Source organism: Rattus norvegicus, chromosome 20 (genome assembly GCF_036323735.1).
Source record: "Rattus norvegicus strain BN/NHsdMcwi chromosome 20, GRCr8, whole genome shotgun sequence".
In the NCBI taxonomy this organism is placed as follows: Eukaryota; Metazoa; Chordata; class Mammalia; order Rodentia; family Muridae; genus Rattus; species Rattus norvegicus.
This window is the reverse complement of record NC_086038.1, coordinates 26,804,283-26,824,535: the sequence shown is the minus strand read 5'-3', so window position 1 is coordinate 26,824,535 and position 20,253 is coordinate 26,804,283. Positions and strand designations below refer to the sequence as shown.

Below are 20,253 nucleotides of genomic sequence, written 5' to 3'. Positions count from 1 at the left end.
ACGTTTTTAGTTTTTAATTTAAAGAGATCTGTTTCACTCTGTAGTATCTTTCACTGGAATAGCTCGAAACAACATAAAAATCAGCGTAGTATTTATCAAACAAGCCAGCAAAAGTAAAAACAAAACGAACCAAGAACCATCATTCACACGAGGTGACCTACCAAGCTTGCTGTCAGGAGAGCTAAGGAGCTGCTCCAAGGACTGAATGTGTGTGCCGGCCGAAGACACAGACTCACTGTCAGTTGTCTCCATCCCTTCCCCCTCCTCTCGGGTCACAGTGTGCATGTCCAGAAGGGGGAGGTCTGTGGTCCGTCTTTCTCGGAGGCTTTTTGAAGGTTGATGGGAAGAAGCAGGGCCTAGTAAATATTTTAAAGGGTGAGTGAAATTGTTAAAAACAAATGGACTTGACCCCAGCATTTCTTTAATAAAGTTAAAGAAATTAAACAAGCAGCAAGTAAACAAATGGTATCTGAAGAAAGGATGCTACGTGGTTGGACTCGTTTAGTCACTTGACACTGAGCTGTGCCAATCATCCTACAGAAAGGATACACATTGCTATTTGCTGCCTATGATGAACAGTGGGCTGATGCTTACTCTGCTAACACCCATCCTTTCCACACGCTGCAGTGGGCCGACACTGCTGTCCTTTCTGCCATCTTGGCTGGTACTTAGTGCTGTCTGCTTACATCTCCAGTGTCCAGATTACAGAGCCCAGCACTCAGTGTAGGGAACCGTCAGTTACCATAGAACTCCTGGGCACGTGCCTTTAATCCTAACATTTGGTTGACATAGTGAGTCCCAGGCAAGCCAGGGCTACATAGTATGATTTATCTCAAAAAAGGATTTCTTGCTTGCTTATGACAAACACTTTTACAAACCTGTGAAGTTCGTAAGACTTCCAAAGACTTGATGAGGAATTGACTCTATGGAAGGTCTCATAGCTTAATCCAGAGTTTAAGTTTCAAAGTTCATTTATTTTCAATACTATCTTTCAATAACTGTCACCCCAGTCCTTTTAACCTCTGGCTGCCCATTTGGAGCATTTCCCTGAGTTTCTGACATTTTTACCAACTGCTTATTACACTGCTGATTCCTAATTACGACCCTCTTTGTTCAGCCCAGTTTTCTTTGGCTGATCATTTCCTTTTAAACTCTTGGTGCAAGTTAAATAAATTCTCCTAAGGTCAGTTTTTGACCTTGTTAAGTGGCCTGTGCCTGCCAATGCTCCAGGACATTTTTTTTTTCTATGGGAAATGAAGTGCCATGAACATAGGACTAAAACATCACTGTCATAACTCATGTTCTCTTGGCTTTTTCTGGAAGCAGAATAGAAGACATTGGGTGAAGCGACAATTCCACTTCACTAAAATCTGAGGGAAGAGGATGTACTGGCAAAAGACTGGACAAGCACAGTTCATAAGTCCTTAGCTCTGCCCAAAGCTTCCAACCAAGAACACATGTGTTTGAGGTAGAGTAATAGATGATAGGATTAGAACTCACGCTGTTAGACTGATAGGAGCATGTTTAAGCCAAACAAAACATAAATACACAGTTAGGAACATCAGTAGTCTAAGGCAATGCTTAGTATAAGTATAATCAAGAAGGGTTTACATGACTCACGTTTATGTCCAATAAGGAAATCAATAATTTATTAATCACAGAATCGACACAGGTTGTTTCCTTTAAATTTTACGTGTTTTTAATTATTACTATTATTATTTTTATTTTGGGTCTCGGTATTTTGCATGTATGTCTGTGGACTGTGTGCAGGCAGTGCCATCAGAGGTTGGAAGAGGGCATTGGATTGATTCCCTGTGACTGGAGTTACAGATGGATGTGAACCACCCAGTGGGTGCTGGGGATCAAACCCAGGTCCTCCGGAATGGTAGCAAGTACTCTTGACCACTGATCCATTCAACATTTTACTTTCTCATCAATTTGTGAGTGATGGTTTTATGTGATACACACATGTCGTAACATAAAGAGGTAATCCTTCCACACAGATGCACATACTTTTTGTGGGTGGCTCACTCTTGAGCTGGAAGAGCTGAGTTTCCACCTTGGAGAGCTGGTGCTGCAAGGTCTCCACTGTCTTTCTGTGCTCATCCTGCAAGTGTCGAACTTGGTCTCGGAAGCTGTTACGGAGGGCCTCATTCTGGGATGTCAGCTGACACATTGTCTGGGCGTGTTCAGACTTCAACATGGTGTTCTCAGATTGAGCTGAACATAACCTGAAGATAAGAAGAGCTAAATTCATATGACAGACTTGAACTAAGCTTGTTGAAGCAGCCTCCATGAGTTGGATTCTCTGGTTCAGTCCCCAGCACCATAGACACTGGACCCATTGGTATATCCTTATAATCTCAGCACAGAGGGGTGGAGGCAGGAGGATCAGAAGGTCACCCTCATCTACATAGAGTAAGACTAGCCTGGGAGACAGAAAGCCTTGTTAAACATTTAAACACACACACACACACACACACACACACACACACACACACACACACACACACACACACACACTATTCTATTTCTTCATATGTTTTTATGTAGGCAGCTCATATATGATCAATCTACCTATTTCATACTACCTTGAACATATGAAAAAAGATACTATTCATAATTAGAGTCCAAAGGAAAATATCGATTTTTGAGTGAATTAGCATGAAACACGCAGGTGCAAAGACCTGACTTATTACAGCTACTTCTAACTGTGATAGCACATCAGATTTGCTGGTTTATCTTGTAAAACAGTGACACCTACTTTTCATACTCTAGCTGCTGACTCTGTAATAGTGGTCCTGGAAATTGGCTACTGACAGCAGTTCTCCACTCGGGTTTGACACAGACAGTTAGCAGACCTACACTTTGGGAGCAACTACTTATATTAATTTAAGTTTATTCTTTTTATTATTACTGTATGTGAGTGAATGATGGGTGTGTGATGGGCAAACACATGGCAGGAGTCAGAGACACTTCTGTTGTCAGTTCTCTCCTTCCACTTTTTCATGGGCTCAGGGACTGAATTCACATCCCCAGGCTGGCTCAGCAAGTGTCTCCTGAGCAACTATTGTTTCTAAAGTTTATTTATACCTTTTTTATTTTATGTTTGGTTTTAGCAAACCTCAATCAGAAAACATTTGCTCATAAAAATTAGAAGCAATTAAAAAACAGTGAAATCTTTCCTCTCCTGGGTCTCATTCCTGCTAGTCCCAAACTTGATTCCAATGTTAAATGAACATTCTTACCTTTTGGGAGTATATTGTATTAAAATGATTTTTTCTGTCATAAATATATACACCATATTAAGTTAAAACAGACTTAGTGTCTAAAGAAGAAAAGGTAATACAAAAAAAAGGAATCACTGATTTTTTTTTTCCTTTTTTTCCCCGTTTCTTTTTAAAGACAGCCTTATAATACAGTTCATGATGGACTTAAACTTGTTATGTAGTCCTGGTCCTGAACTTTAGGGCTGAGAGTACATGTATACGCCACCATGCTCTGCTTTAGAAAAAGGGATCTTAATGACCAAGTTCACAGTGACTAGTAAGACACTGTACATAGTGTTTTGCAAGGATTTTGTTTATAATAGCTACAAGAACATAAAGAAGGAACCATTATCAGTTAGGACAGTTTTCTGAGGGCTGGGATACAGCTCAGAAGCATAGCACTTGCCTGTGTTCAATCTCTAGCATCGTACACATACAGAATACTTGGTACACCTCCAAGTGTTAGCAGCCACACTTCTGGATTTACTGGCAAGCTAGCTGCTTGCTAACTCCTCACATGGAACTGGAATACCAGTCCTGACAGAAGCTTATCAATCTGTCCCAGCTGTGACTTGGGTGTTCATATTAGTAGGGCTCTGCAGGTTATATAAACATTGGTTGGCCTCATTAGTACATAATTACTTTAATTCTTCTTTATGGCAATAAAGAAAAAGGATTTTTAAAATTTAACACCTGGGTTAGAAAGCCTTTAAAAAATAAATGAAGTTCCGGATTATAAAGGCTGTAAGAGAGGTGGAATATCCGATGCTAGTTTTTCTGAAAAATGCTAAAAGCTAAAAAAGTGTGAGGGAAGCTTGCTGGCAGGTGGTGCCAAGTCACCAAGCCTCTGTACGCTCTGACTCCTTCCTGCCATCACGGAGGGACCCAGCAGAGTGCCAGGGCACCAGTGGCACTTGCTGCTGCTGCAGGCTTACTTTTCCCGAAGTTCCGCCTCTTTGGTCACAGTTTCCTGCAGCATCCGGTTGTGCCTCTCTAGCAGAGTGTCATGCTCAGACTGCAGTGTCTGGAACTCTGACACACTGATTTGTAAGCTGTTTTGGCTGTCCTGTAACTTGATTTTCAGTTGGTCAATCAGCATTTCCAGGTGTTCCCTAAAACAGAAATAGTTTAACAACATTTATGAAAGAGGCCAACTCATTTTATGGCCTCAAATGTTTGCTGTCACAGAGCCAGACTCTTTGTTACTGTGCATGATTCCTGAAGGACACATAATGACAAGAACTAAAATAATTAAAAAATGTTGTAGTGAGATTGCAAATGTCAGGCACTACAGATTTTAAAAAAAGTCCCTTGAGTTTAGTCTATATGGTTGGTATGATACTTGCTACAGAGCATAAACTGGCTTTGAACTAGCAGCAATCCTCCTGTCTCAGCTTTCTGAGTGCTGGGATCACAAAGCTTGGGTTTGGGTTTGATATTTCATACTGAAATGGAACAGGATGTCACGTGGTACTAGGCTATGTTGTATGTTCTATGGTTACATAGTTAGAAAACAACCTCACACATTTCTCCGGTAGCGGTTATGAGAAAGGCAAGTGAGGTTAAAATACGGTGAAAGGCAATACGTGAAGAAAAGGATGAGTCTGTTTAGAATTAGAATAAAATCTTGGTGGAAATAATGAAAACTCACAATTCTTCCATAATGCATATATTATTAGTTCCTTAAAAGATATATAAGAAATGAACATTCTCTAAGGTGACAATTCTTAAGCTCTAATAAAAAAAAATTCCAAAAATAGGTTAAGAAAAAGTGTAAAACACTGCAAGGAACTTAAACATCACACTCAAATAATTTGAACCTAAGATTCCGGTATGCTTGGTATGGTTCTTAACAAATGATGATAGTTACTTAGATATTTATGATAGCTGTGGGTAGAGAAAATACCTTCACAGGTTCCTAAACAAAACCAGCAGAAGCATAAACATAAGCATGCAAACCTACAGGACTATGTGCCCTGCTCAGAACCTTAGGAGCAGATATGAAACAATACACAGCCGACCTCTACTATAAAGTCACAATGGACATGCCACTCCCCTGCCCTCTTTCCGAGACAGGGTTTCTCTGTGCAGCCCTGGCTGTCCTGGAACTCACTCTGTAGACCAGACTGGCCTCGAACTCTCTGAGATCCCCCTGCCTCTGCCTCCTGAGTGCTGGGGTTAAATGCTGTGTGCCAGCACATCCAGCTCATCTCTTGTTCCCAGTGTATTTTTGAGCAATTTACAAAATGGATCTGGATGCTAATTTTAAAGTGACATTAACATAGTACTCAAATCAAATGGAGTGGGTTATAAATAGCATAATGTACATTTCGTTTTTCAAAATTTTTCTTTGTGTTTTTTTGGTACATTTAATTTTAATGCCTACATCTCTGCTATGTTTGGATATTATTGAGACAAGAGGTTATAGTTTAGAGATGGGATTTTGGCTTTAACATCCTTGAGAGTTTGCAATAATGCCCATGCTGTGTCCTTCCCTAATTGTCTGGGAATATGGTGACACCAAAGATTTCTCTAGTCAAATTCTAGTCAAAAGCGATTAATACAGGCCTTTTAACCAACTTTGGGAAAAACCTGTATTTGTATGGGGAAAACCTTAGACTTTACCTTTCTTGTTTAGCTCCCTCAGTTTCAGCCTGAGACACAGATTTATTTTTCTGTTGTTTTAGAACGTTATGAACCCGGACTTTGTAGTTCTCAAATTCAGAGGTGACAGCAGCTTGCTCTGCCTATAACATTTAAGAGAGAGAAAATTGTCACTGTGACATGATCTTCCTATGTCCTTTCAGAGGCTAATGATATAAAGTTTAAAAAAATGAACAAAATAGCTTATTATTCATTTTAGCCTCTACTACAAGTGAGTTCTGGGGCTGGGTACGGCTGCTCATCCATGCAATCTCAGCAGGCAGGCAGGATTGTGAAAAGTTTGAGGCCAGCCTGGGATATACTATGGTTTCCAGGTCTGTATAGGATATAGAGTAATTCTCTGACTTATAAAACGAACAACCAACCAAACCCCAAAATACTACAAACTTAACCCAAACAAAGACCCAGTCCTGTTGGCCTGGCCTCTTTTAAAACGCTCGATTTCATGTTTTCAGCACTCTTTGCTTCTATAACTTTACAACAGACTTTTTTTTTTTTTTAAAGATTTATTCATTTATTATATATAAGTACACTGTAGCTGTCTTCAGATACACCAGAAGAGGGCATCGGATCTCTTTACAGATGGTTGTGAGCCACCATGTGGTTGCTGGGAATTAAACTCAGGACCTCTGGAAGAACAGTCGGGTGCTCTTAACCGCTGAGCCATCTCTCCAGCCCTACAACAGACTTTTTAAACCTATGACACGTTCTCTTTCTATAAACAGAAAAAAACTGATTCTCAAAGACAGACTCATTTGAGCTTCACTTTCACTGGTAAAAGTTAAGTTGTATGTTTTGAAGTGATCTGTAGAGTACCTCACTCCTTAGGTATTGTCTGGGAATATAGGGACACCAAGAATTTCTCCGCTCACTGGTAACTGTACCTAAAATTCTAGCAAAGAAAATGGGGCCAATCTTACCAACCACTTGGGTAAGAGAGATGCTTCTAATGGAGCCACAGTAAGCAACTAAATGCTTTGTATGTTGAAGCCAGGGAAGCGGAATGTCACAATTATTTAAACCTCAGAAAAAAACTGCAGTGCTTTCTCAAAATAAATATGTGGCATTTTTACACATACGCATTGCTAAACATAAATGTAAGGTAATTGTACTCATGTTTTTCATTTTAGAAAAAAACAAAAAACAAAAATGCTGTCAAGAGCTGGGGCGATGGCTAGAAGTACTAACTATGAAAGTCTGAAAACCTGAGTTTGAGCCCTGAAATCCTTGTTTTTTTTTCTTTAAAGCCAGATCAGAAGGTGTGCGTTTACCTTCTCTGTACTCCCATGGCAAGCCAGGAGGCAGAGACAGGAGAACTGCATGGAGCGGCTGGCACAGCAGCAGAAACAAAACACTGTCTCAACAAGAGATAAGGAGAGAAACTTCTCCTGAAAACTGACTCTGACCTCCATACATACAGTGGTTCCTATATACTCACACGCACACATACACACAGAATCACCATCCCTGTAATGTTGGAGGGGTCATGTGGCTGGATTTAGAGTGGATGAGCTCGGGTGGGTGTACGTCTGCTAATTACAGAACACGGCTAGGGATATAGTGCTGGAGTACTAGAACCCTGTGGCTCACTAGAATCCTGAAGGTCACACCTTGGCAGTGCGGCTCTCTTCCTGCAGGGCCACCACCCTCTGCTGGTATGCACTTAGTGTGCGCTGGTGCTGTTCCGCAGAAGTCTTCAGGTGCTCATGGATTTTGTGTTTCTCAGATGTCATCTCAGCTAGCTGAATCTGGAGAGACAGATTAAATTAAATAGTAGTGGATTATTTTTAGATATGAGAAGAACATTTTCTTACTAGTAGGCTGATTTATTTTTTTAAATCAGAATCTGCATAATTTAAGACTAAATATTTAATGTTTAATTAAATACTATCAGACATTAGACATACAAAATACAGCAAATATAAAATTAGCTTGCTTCTTGCAACTGTATTTTCAGTCAGAGGTAAAGATGAAGTTTTGGGCCATATTTATTTTCTTTGCACTATTTTAGACTATTAGACCCTCAAAGGCATGATAGTCACTAGTCTGAACTGTGTAGTATTACTAGACTTTACTGCTTTTACTTCAGCAAAGTGTTGAGCAATCTTTTTAAGAACCCCTAATGAGTAACTCCTTACCAGATAGAAAAACATCTAAAAGGTAATTTTTTTCTAAACAAACAAACAAACAAACAAACACCCAAAACCCCTTATATTAGTGTGTGTGTGTGTGTGTGTGTGTGTGTGTGTGTGTGTGTGTGTATATATATATATATATATATATATGTGTGTGTGTATATATATATATATATATTTGCCTAAGTGTATGTGCCTGATGCCCTTAGAGGTCACTAGAAAGCATCAGATTCCTAGAATGGGGTGTGTGTGTGTGCTCGGGCGTGTGTGTAATGGATGGTGGTGAGCCACTATGTGGGTGCTGTGAATTGAACCTGGGTTCCCTGCAACAGCCCTTACTGCTGAGTCAGCTCTCTAGCCCATCCTTTGGTAACTTACTTCTACATGGAAAGAGCTTTTCAAACAATTGAAAACCTTACTTTATAGACTTCTACTTGCTGCTGGCTTGCTTCCAGCTCGCCCTTTAAAGACGCCTGGAGTAGTAAGTGATCAGTTTCCTACAGAAAGAGAGCCATGGTTAAATTAAACACGAGCGACTGGCAACCATGAATGAGCACTGAAAGGGAATCGAGAATGAACATACTGCTTGCTTTGCATCTGCCAGTTCCTTTTTGGTTTTCACAAGCAGCTGCTTGATTTGGGCGTTCTTTTCTTCGTAGTGCTGTACTGAAGACTGCAGGGAAGCTAGCCCATGAAGTAATTCCAGCAGAGAGAGATAAGATTTCTATTAGTGAACGTGATACACAAATGATAATTTTTTCTTCATATTAATGTACCAGAAACTCATTTTGACTCTTCATTTGGAATTTTCACATATATCCAACAATGCCAATCACCCACCTCAAATACTTATGAACACAGCCGATCTTACTGCACCCTGGCAGGTTCAGAACAGCACAGTTCACAGGCTAATTTTCTGAATATAGTTTAAAAAAGAACAGAGAGGCTCCTTCATTCACATATGGACTAGGGCTGCATTCGCATGATCCACTGGTGTCCTGAGGAACCACCACAAGGACTGTGTAGCCTATAAAGCCAAAATATTTACTACTAGAAAATGTGCAAACCTTTGATCTACTATAAAACCCTACTGGATAATTTTAAAGCAAATCTGTTCATTTGTAAATATTTAATATGTATCACTTAAAATAAAGGCATACTTATATTTAGTATACATTTAAAGTAGTACTTTTTAAAAGTTCTTCAAAAGAGGTAAGTGTGGTAGTGTATACCTGTAATCCCAGCAGTTGGGAGGCAGAAGCAAGACCATGAGTTTAAGGGTGGCTTGCCAACCCTGTCTCAATGAAACAAAACAAAATAAAAAGTACGGTTGTAAAACATAGACAGTGTAAACCTGGGGCTAGCTTTTGTGATGTGATAGCAAGTAAGAGGCCATACTTTTTATGGGAAGGACTGTTAATGAAAGAGTGCTCACTAAGGAACAAATCAAAACATAATAAAGGAAAAACCATTATTGTCAACAGAGGTCAAGAACAAAAACCAAACAGTAAGTGGACTGACTGTGTAGGATCAGCAGTACAAATCAGGCTACAATCTGCTAGGAAACAAGCTAAGGAGAGATGGCATAGATCCTGTGGTCTGAAGCCACAGATACCTACTGGTTGGCTCCTCTCACTTTTAGTTTAGCACTTAGACAAAGCATACAGATCATTCGTTGGTAAACAGAGAGAGGAGTTGCTTTCTACTACAGTAAACACTCTTCACCGCCTCCTGACAACTATTTGCTCAGTCCTGAAAGTATTTAATGAAGCACATATAACACTGTAAGCTTTGATATTGTAAGCGATACAAAGTTTTTGAGGTCAAAGAAGACTGAATGAAGTGGGAGGACAGTTTACAGGATGATGTAAAGCCATGTCTACATGCTTTATGAAGCACAAAAGGTTATGTGATGCCATATATTCAAAGGTTATATACATTTAACATGAACAAGAGAAGTTTTATAGGATAAGAAGCATTTAGAAATGGAAGGAGGTTATGAAATTCGTAGGCAAATGGTTGGAACTGGAAAATATCATCCTGAGTGAGCTAACCCAATCACAGAAAGACATATATGGTATGCACTCATTGATAAGTGGCTATTAGCCCAAATGCTTGAATTACCCTAGATGCCTAGAACAAATGAAACTCAAGACGGATGATCAAAATGTGAATGCTTCACTCCTTCTTTAAAAGGGGAACAAGAATACCCTTGGCAGGAAAGAGAGAGGCAAAGATTAAAACAGAGACTGAAGGAACTCCCATTCAGAGCCTGCCCCACATGTGGCCCATACATATACAGCCACCCAATTAGACAAGATGGATGAAGCAAAGAAGTGCAGACCGACAGGAGCCGGATGTAGATCGCTCCTGAGAGACACAGCCAGAATACAGCAAAAACAGAGGCGAATGCCAGCAGCAAACCACTGAACTGAGAATAGGACCCCTGTTGAAGGAATCAGAGAAAGAACTGGAAGAGCTTGAAGGGGCTCGAGACCCCATATGAACAACAATGTCAAGCAACCAGAGCTTCCAGGGACTAAGCCACTACCTAAAGACTATACATGGACTGACCCTGGACTCTGACCTCATAGGTAGCAATGAATATCCTAGTAAGAGCACCAGTGGAAGGGGAAGCCCTGGGTCCTGCTAAGACCCAGTGAACTAGACTGTTGGGGGGAGGGCGGCAATGGGGGGAGGGTGGGGAGGGGAACACCCATAAGGAAGGGGAGGGGGGAGGGGGATGTTTGCCCGGAAACCGGGAAAGGGAATAACACTCGAAATGTATATAAGAAATACTCAAGTTAATTAAAAAAAAAAAAAAAAGAAAAAAGAAATGGAAGGAGGGGTTGGGGATTTAAGCTCAGTGGTAGAGCGCTTGCCTAGCAACCGCAAGGCCCTGGGTTCGGTCCCCAGCTCCGGGAAAAAAAAAAAAAAAAAAAAAAAAAAGCACTTAGAAATGGAAGGAACCCATGGGTATTCAAGAGTGGACCAGAAAGGGAGAGTAGAAGAACAAGACTTATACCTGTGGTAAAATCACACATACAGAAAAATGTCTAGTCCTTTATTGTAAGAGAGTACTGAGAAAGCCACCCATGTGGTTATGGCCTATTCCTACTTATGAGGCTTCCTTCTTTACCATGACTCCAGCTTGTGATCCTGTTTTTGTCCATCTTTAGGCTGGTTTCTGACACACTTACAGATTAGCAAGGAGGCACAGGAAGCTCCTCAGGTGTTGACCTTTTATCTGATTTTACTGTGTGGCTCTGCCTGTCTCCTTTTATACTATTTCCTCTTTACTTTATGGATCTGAAATCATTGCATGGTAGCTGCTTCACAGGACTTTATGGGAATTCATGAGAGTGATAGGGTCTAGACTTAAGCTTTGTTGTCATATATAAGTAAGCAGCTGAATTATAACAACACCTTTCCCTCCCCAACACTCGAACTATAAATAGTGGAGGACTGTGATGGCTAAGAGAAGGCAAACAAAGATGGTGAATCATGCTTCCTGTCCTGGCTTTGTGCATGGGAGTATCCTGTAGAATATGGTGTAAGGGTGAAAATCTGAAACAGCTGCTGGTCTTGCTGATATGTAAATAACTTTGGGAAAAAGAACAGCGAGCCGTGCTGTAATGTGAACACTTTAGGTTTCACACAGGACAATGATCATTAACTACCAGCCAGGGAGGAGAAACCCTTGTGAACAAACTCAGATGGATTCAGAAAGAGAATATGGTACACAACTAGGAGAAAAGAAAGGAAGATGAACAGACCCGTATTTACAGAAATAATGAATTAGCAAGCATGGACATTAAATAGGTATTATATGTGTTCAAAGAAGTGTTACGTAATAGAAGAATTTTAAAAATGAACCTATCAGAACTTTTAGAGACTGTGGATCGATGAATGTGAAGACACAATAGTAGGAACTTCCAGAGACTCCATTCCATGATGGAGCATTTGCTACTTCAAAGTAACCAAAGATAAACTCAAGATGTAAACTAAAACTCTAAATTACCAAAGTGAAAGTACAGCAAATTACTAAACGGGACAAGACAAGGACCACTACAAAGGCACACACTTCATGGGCAATCACTCTAAAAAATGGCTCAAATATTTTAGGTTGAGACTTGTTGGGAGGGAAAAGTAAGACCCAATTATAAAGCTATTTAAAAGGTCATGGAAGCTGGAACACTGCCCTGTAGTTAAAGGCAAGTGCTGCTCTTTCAGAGGCCTGGAGTTGGTTTATAACGCCCTGTAACTCTAGCCCCCAGAGGATCTGAATCCTGTCTATTGTGACACCTGCACTCAGATGCTTATATCTACAGATAGACAACTAAAAAAGCATATATATATATATGTATATATATATATATGGTCTTTATATATGTATAAAAGAGAGACACGTAAGGGTTAGGGATTTAGCTCACTCTCTGGGTTCAGTCCTCACCCCAGGGGTTGCAGCAGAGAACACACCATTGACTTAGGTTAAAAGGCAAATGTCAATAACAATCAAAAGACTGCAGTTGTATTAGTAAATACTGGGGCTAGAAAAGAACATCCATGGTAGGAGTGACCAAATCTTTAGGAATACCTGAGAATTCTAAGTGTGAATGCAGCCAATACTAGACTTTCTAAATAAATGAAACAAAAATGTGGCGGAACTGAAAAAGACAAAAAGGGATCCAAAATTATGGTTTGAGATTTCAACAAAGCTCTCAGCTTTGGAAGAAGTAGCTGAAAGAAAGATCCTGACTTGAAAATCAGATGACCTGAACCCATCACCAACTGACAAGACCTAACTGATGTCACCAACTATTACATCTAACACTGTTGTCAAGTACACTAAGAAAACTTACTCAGACATCAGACAAACCCAAAACTCAATACACTGAAAAAGACTGGAAACCATGAAGTACTGTAACTGCAAAAGACTTAAGTAGAACTCATTAAAAGTATTTGAAAAAGAATTTTTTCAATATTTAGAAAGTATGCAACATGTGACTTGAGAGGTCAAAGTAGTAATCACTAAATGAATCTTTTGAAATTACTCAAACCAAGAAAACAAGCCACTCAGGGGCACTTAAAGTGAAATTTACAGTGTTTAATGATGCTGTTAGAACATATTTTATGGGTAAAATGCATATAATCACCTTAAAGAGGACTGCTTCATTACTATTTAAATTTTCCTAATTGGCTGACATCTAATAAACTGTGAACAAACATGACTGATACCTTACAGCAAGCACTATGTGGACTATTAATCTCTGAATGGAAGATGGCTTGACCTGCTTCTGGGCCTCAACACTGTGCCACATGTGCTGGTGATTAAAGACCTATATAAATGGCTAGGTGTGGTGGCACACAACTTTTACCCCAGCATTTAGGAGCCAGAGGCAGGCAGATCTCTGTAATCTAGTTCTGGACCAGCCTAGTTTGCAGAGAGAGGCGAGGTGAGGCGAGGAGGTGTGGGGTGGGACAGGGAGGCAGGCGGGCAGGCGTGTATCAATCATGAAACATGCTGTTCTCTTTATCATGTTCTGAGGCAGTTATAAAGTAAAGGGAACTGTTACTCACTCATTTCTTCTTGTAGGGTTTCTTGTTTCTGTTTCTGAATTTTCATTTCTTGCTCCAAATCTTCTATCTTACTGTTTTTATTTGTTAACTTTTGATTTAATTCTTTCATCAAACGTTCGTAATCTGCTATTTCCATATTCATCAACGTGGTCTGTTGGGCATCCTGCATGTTTTATAAAAGACTTACATATTACTAGGGCAGTTAGTCTTTGAAATTGCTATGGCCATGCCACAGGAACAAGCAGGATTTAGTATGTTTTTTGGTAGCATAGACATAATATAATAAGGCAGTAAGGAGCGCAACAGTTCACAGTTCTAATTTTAGCTTGTTCTCTAACAGTTTAAAACTCAAACTCCAACTAACTTTAATTACTCAGAGTAGTAGTTCTAGTGTTATGGAGTTCTTATTTATGAAATATTAATATTGAGGTAACTTACAATGTCTTTTATGAAATATTCTTTTAAAAAGTAGAGAGAAATCAATAAAAATGAATTTTAAGTTTTGACAATAATTAATCTTCATGTGTCATACAATACAGCAACCAAACATAGAGAAATAAACTCATGAGCGAGCCTAGGTTCTTCTGAACCGACAAGTAAGAAATAAAGTTCAAGTTTTAATTTGATAAGGCTAACAATTTATAAAGGATTATTTCAGTATTATAGCCAATACTTAAAAATATTTTTTGTGTGTATAGAACAGTATTAGTATGAGCTATATTGTCCTATGAACACTTCCTACTTTCTGAGGTCCTGGGAATCAAACCCAGGCTTTAGGCATGCTAAGTAGGCATTCTGTCACTGAGTTCTCTCTCTGGAGACTATTTCTGTACCTTTTTTTTTTTTTTTTCGGAGCTGGGGACCGAACCCAGGGCCTTGTCCTTGCTAGGCAAGCGCTCTACCACTGAGCTAAATCCCCAACCCTTTCTGTACCTTTTTAACCAGTTCTAATTCTTGCATCGTTTTCTGAAGCTGCTTCTTTTCCTTTTGAAATTGGAGTTGAAGTTCTTCAAGCTCATTTGTAGTACTGACATGTTCCTAAAATTAAACCCACAGCACAGCCAACATTAGGGAAGACATTATGTATAAAATGCATACCATACCCAAATCGTAGATTTTGCAAATGTTTCAAAACTTTAAAAACTATGTGGCTAGCATATAAAACGAGAATAGATTCTCCAATGTAGAGTTGGCATACGTTAAAAAATTAACTAGACTGTACTCGTAAATGTACTCAGTAAGAATGTTCATTCAACCAGTATGTGATTAAAGTCCCACTGTATGTATGGGAACTGCTCTCTGGGTTGTCCTTACCTTAATTTTCTGCTCTTTCTGAAGTTTTTCAGCTTCCAGTTCTTTTTCTACTACTCCTTTGGCTCTCTGGACCTCTAAGATCTGTGCTTCTAATAACCTGGCATTAGCCTGCAGGGTCTCAATTCGAGCCAGGAGATCCTCATTGTCGGAAGTTAGTTTTTCATACTGGAATAAAAATGACTCGTTACTGTGAACACGCAGTAGACATATACAGAAGGTGAATGTGGAATGAGAGCATCAGTGTGGAATGAAGTGATTTCACCATTAAGTACAGATGACTGTTAAGCAAGAGTAAGTGTAAAGAAACAGTCACTGCCGATAGTGATCTGGCAGAAACTTTCCACAGAACAAGAAGCAATCTTGGGAGGGATGAGGTTGGGGGCCCCTTTAGAATGTACCAGACTCTCAGGACTCAAAGGGAGGGACCATAGATGAAATGCCTTAAAATGAGGAGAGGGAACTTGTAGAGTCTGCCTCTGGTAGAAAGTCAGGGCATCAGGTGGAGGGATGGGGCTACCAACCCACAGTCAAAAAATCTGACCCAGAATTGTTCCTGCCTGAAAGAACTGCAGGAACAAAAATGGAGGAGAATCTGAGGAAAAGGAGGTCAAATGACTTGCCCAACTTGGGATCCATCTCAGGGCCTCAAGGCCTAACACTATTACTGATGCTACGGTGTGCTTACAGACAGGAGCCTAGCATGGCTGTCCTCTGAGAGGCCCAACAAGAAGAGGAAAGAGTCAGATTCAGACTCAGATACTAATACCCAACCAATGGATAGAAACTAGTGACCCCTCTGGCTGAATTAGGGAAAAGCTGGAAGAAGCTGAGGAGGGTGATCCTGTAGGACCAGCAGTCTCAACCTAACCTGGACCCCTGAGATCTCTCAGGTACTGAGCCACCAACCAGGCAGCATACACCAGCTTATATGAGGCCCCCAATATATATACAGCAGAGGGCTGCTGGGTCTGGACTCAGTCAGAGAAAAGGTCTGGTGGGGTTAGGGTGGGGTGTGGGGATATCCTCTTGGATGTGGGGGTAGGAGGGGAAGGGAGGATGTATGGGATATGGAACAGTTAGAGGGTGGATGGGGGAGGGGGAGGTAAAATCTGGAGGTAAAAAAAGGAGTAAAGAATAAATAAAAAATAAATAAAAAGGAACAAAAAGCAAAAATAAAAAACCTAAACAAATTCCTTTTAGACTGAGGTTAGCTGACATTTTCAAGCTCATGCACAGTAATGATGTGTTCCCAAAATGAGTAATAACAACCGGCACAACTCAACAGTAAGAAAGGTTTAATTAAATCAGGATACTGCTAGTGACTGTGGTGGCTTGTATATGTTTGGCCCAGGGAGTGGCACTATTAAGAGGTATGGCCTTGTTGGAGTAGGTGTGTCTCTGTGGGTGTGGGCTTTAAGACCCTTGTCCTAGATGCCTGAAAGTCAGTATTCTGCTAGCAGCCTTCAGATGAGGATATAAACTCTCAGCTCTGCCTGCACCATGCCTGCCTGGATGCTGCCATGCTTCTGCCTTGATGATAATGGACTGAACCTCTGAAGCTGTGAGCCAGCCCCCATTACATGCTGTCCTTACAAGAGTTGTCTTGGTCATGATGTCTGTGCACAGCAGTGAACCCTAACTAAGACAGCTATTTAGTCAATTTCCTTTCCTAACACAAAACAATGGAAAATGTCTTTCTTCTGATTACAGTTTAACTTCTTGTGCAAGAGAAAATGAGATTGAAATGTATTTATTATAATTTGCTTGATAATGTATCCAATTTGAAATTACCTGGCAAGTCGAATCTCTTAATTGTTTGGTAAGGTCTTCTATGTGATGTTCAAAATTATTAGCACGTTCTTTTTCCACATCCAGCTGTTCTGACTGCTTGTCATATTCTAACAGAAGATTCTTCAATAAAAGACAAGATTTAACTCTAAGTGATGAAGCATTCAGTAGGTCAGAACATATAATCAAGCCATCTTGATACCTTAAGAGCACATTTGAGATTCTTAAAATACTTAATATGAAACTATAAAAGCATCTGGCAATATGGCAAAAAAATTCGTACCCTTAATATATATGATCTTATAAATCCATTAAAACATACTTTAAAATTTCAGTTACATTAGGACTTTGTTTTATTTTACACTTTATAATACCACAATCTACTAATTTTCTCCAGAATTACACCAGGTATAAGTTTAATCTTTCAATTTTTCTACTTTGTAAATTCAAGAATTGCTTTTAAGTTTATGAAAAAATATTTGCTACCAGAAGTCAGCAAAAAGCTGAGAATTTTATTTTAGATATGAAAAGATGTGTCACACATAATTTGTTTTGCTGTGTATAGTGTAATAAAGACTGGATTAAGCTTACTTCAATTACCTTTCTAATTCTTTCCTCCCTTATTTCTGCTTGCAAATTTGTATGGTATAACTTAGTCAGCACAGAACGAATGGGACCAATTGGTAAGATTACAGCTCTGCACTGTTACTAGTCTCTTAAGATTTTTAAGGCAGTGGCCTTGAGTCTCTATGCTTCAGAGGCCCACTTGAAAACTGGAAATGATAAGATACTTCTACTATTTCTTCCGAAAATACCCATATAAGACAGGTGAAGGGATTGAAAGACAGCCTGTCGTTGTGTTGGTGTCTCTATGCCTTTTGTTAATCTAAGTCTGATTGGAATTTTATTGTTCATCCTTTTTTTCCTAGTCACCTTTCTTATACAGTACCTATCTTGTCCTTTTGTCTCCCTGCTACTGTTACTAGAATTTAAGAGTAAGGGGACAGGGATTTAGGAAAGTCTGCTGTTGATCATCATCTGTCCAGAAACAGGAATGGAGCCCATCTACACAAATATTGTTGAATGAATAAATATATGAAGAAATGTAATATTTATTTTGTATTTAGCGATTTTGTTAGATTTGAAAAAAATGTTAAGAGTCTTGTGTTATTAAAGTAAATAAGCATATTCCCTCAGGTACCTGAGCTCTTCTCTCCTTCTGGACCTATCTGGAGTCCCAGGTATCTTCACTGTGAACGTATTAGATCACAGTAGCTGTTCTTTCCTTACATTTTATTATAAGGAAACCCCCCAAGGATTTTAGTTTTAAGAAACAATAATTTACAAGCACTATTTAAAGGCTAACTTTTCTAGGTGTGGTGGCAAATGCCTTTCATTCCAGTATTTGGGAGCCAGATGGATTTCTGTTTCCAGGCCAGCCAGGGCTACACAGTGAAACCCTACTTAAAATGGAACAAACAAAAAAAAACCCAGATACAACCAAAGACTAATCTTTTATGTACACTAAACAAAAAAACAAAATCAGAGAAACTTAAATTTCAATAGCCAGAACAACGTATTTTATAGTTTTATAGTTTAGTATACCTGATAGTATGAATAAAGTCTGGTTTTACCTTATAGCTTTCTGCTCCTTGGATAAACTCCTTCATAGAAGCAGATAAGCGGTCCTTTTCTGACTGTACGGACTCGAGTTCGTCCCGTAGTGTCTGGGCCTATTATAAATATGGTGAATGTTTTTCATGTACAGAAATGCTTCATTTTCCACAGCACAGCATCCTCAAATCTTGTGCTTTTGTTGCTTACCTCTTTCCTGTTAGAATCTAGTTCTTTCTTTGCTCTCACAGCGACTAGTTTTATCTTACTGATTTTCTCATCCTTGTCTTTGGATTCTTTTTCCAGACTTTCTAAAATAGAAAATGAAAGGATCATATATGAAGTCAAAAGGAAAAAAATATTGAAATTACTTATCTTAACCCCAGAAACGGTTTTACTCTTGAACACAAAATTTGCAGCTTGAAATTTATGGTAAGTAGCCAGAACTTTATTTTGTAAACAGAAACCTTAGTTATTCATTAGCAAAGTAGGATAAGTTATATAAAACTTTAAGTCTCTATTAATAGTTTATTTTCCAAGGAAACCTAGGAACTGGAGTTCCTAAGACTCTTAATGTTGCGTAAGAGGGGATTTAGGAGACAGTTTGTAAATCAGGACAAGTAGGAAAGATGTAAGGCACATGTACATAACGGTGCACAGTCTTCCTCTAGACCATGTCTATAAACATCTTTCTTCACCCTATTTGACGACCTCTTTTAGTTAAACTCGACTTTAAGACTTTATTTTTGTAAACTTTTCTTATCAGCAGTTAAGAGTTCTGTTCACACCTATTATTTGGGGTGTACCATGTATAGTGACGTGCGCACCAGAGGCCACTGTCACTCTTCCCTGTTTCATGTATGTAACACAACCCTGCTTCTCAACTCGAGCATCACAATAGTGATTCCCCCTTTCCAGTGGATTTTTTATTCTCAACAGTTTATAGATATGCAACAAGATCATATTACCAAGGTTGATGAAATGGTTTAGCAGGTAAAAATGCTTGCTGTGCAAGCCTGAGGACCTGGGTTTTATTCCTGGTAGCCATAGTAGAAGGAAAGAACTGACTCCTGAAAGTTAACCTTATGGCAGGCACAGTCCTATATATTATATAGTTACAGTAGTAATAAAATGAAACATATTAGTATGCCAGGAATAAATAGTAGAATCTAAAAAGGGCAGGGGAGAGACCATAATAGGAGATGTAATATCACAAACATACGTGTTTTTTCATTTAAAAAACCCAAAACAATAGAAACCATGCTGCTCCTCTTACAGAGCAAAACCTTTCAGAGAGTTGCCTGCATATATACTCTTAAATTTCTCTTCCCCATCTTTTTCAAGGCCACTTCAAACAAGCCTTGATCCCAGCACACCAGGAAACTGTCCTCTGTGTTGTTTAATTCAATAGATAGCTGTGAGCAGTTACTCACTCCATCTGCCGTGGCTAAAGTTTTCCCATTTTTGTCACTTGGACATAGCTTGACTTTCAGACTTTTGTTCAATGAGTTCCTACCCACTAGCTGCTGCTTCTCAATCCCTTTTGCTGTTTCTGTCATTTAAAGATGGGAACTGACTTGGGTCCTCATTCATCTATGTCTGTCTGTCTCGCCTTTGGGATCTCAACCTTGGGCTTTTTATGGTCACAATTTGTACGTTTTTCTACCTTTATGCTAGTTATCTCAACTACAGATGCATGTAGCATCCTATGTGATGATACACATATTTAGTCTAAATTGAGCATCTTCCTTCACTCAGACCATCTCTGACAGATAACTGGGAGTCATTCTGAACTCTCGTCCATTCTCCTTTCCCCAGTTTATCTGGGAACTAAACTGAAGAACCATGGACAACCATATAACACTTGTGAAGCCTTTATTTCTTCATCT

General features: G+C 39.4%; 1 protein-coding gene across 4 annotated transcripts in view; it reads right to left on the bottom strand.

Annotated features, from left to right (window-relative positions):
* Gcc2 (GRIP and coiled-coil domain containing 2) overlaps positions 1 to 20,253 on the bottom strand; it is a 48,257-nt gene that overhangs the window by 12,193 nt on the left and 15,811 nt on the right. For 2 of the 4 annotated variants that reach the window (XM_006256375.5, NM_001107633.1), the window contains exons 8-20: positions 18,575 to 18,675; positions 18,385 to 18,483; positions 16,754 to 16,873; positions 14,963 to 15,127; positions 14,582 to 14,686; positions 13,649 to 13,811; positions 8,652 to 8,752; positions 8,488 to 8,565; positions 7,544 to 7,681; positions 5,895 to 6,016; positions 4,205 to 4,381; positions 2,014 to 2,231; positions 162 to 356 (exon numbers count right to left, since the gene is read on the bottom strand). In XM_006256375.5, coding sequence (XP_006256437.1) covers positions 162 to 356; positions 2,014 to 2,231; positions 4,205 to 4,381; positions 5,895 to 6,016; positions 7,544 to 7,681; positions 8,488 to 8,565; positions 8,652 to 8,752; positions 13,649 to 13,811; positions 14,582 to 14,686; positions 14,963 to 15,127; positions 16,754 to 16,873; positions 18,385 to 18,483; positions 18,575 to 18,675 — 1,782 coding nt within the window. Of the gene's footprint in view, positions 1 to 161; positions 357 to 2,013; positions 2,232 to 4,204; positions 4,382 to 5,894; positions 6,017 to 7,543; positions 7,682 to 8,487; positions 8,566 to 8,651; positions 8,753 to 13,648; positions 13,812 to 14,581; positions 14,687 to 14,962; positions 15,128 to 16,753; positions 16,874 to 18,384; positions 18,484 to 18,574; positions 18,676 to 20,253 lie in introns of those variants that run through there. The other 2 variants (XM_039098762.2, XR_005497267.2) reach the window with 2 other exon arrangements.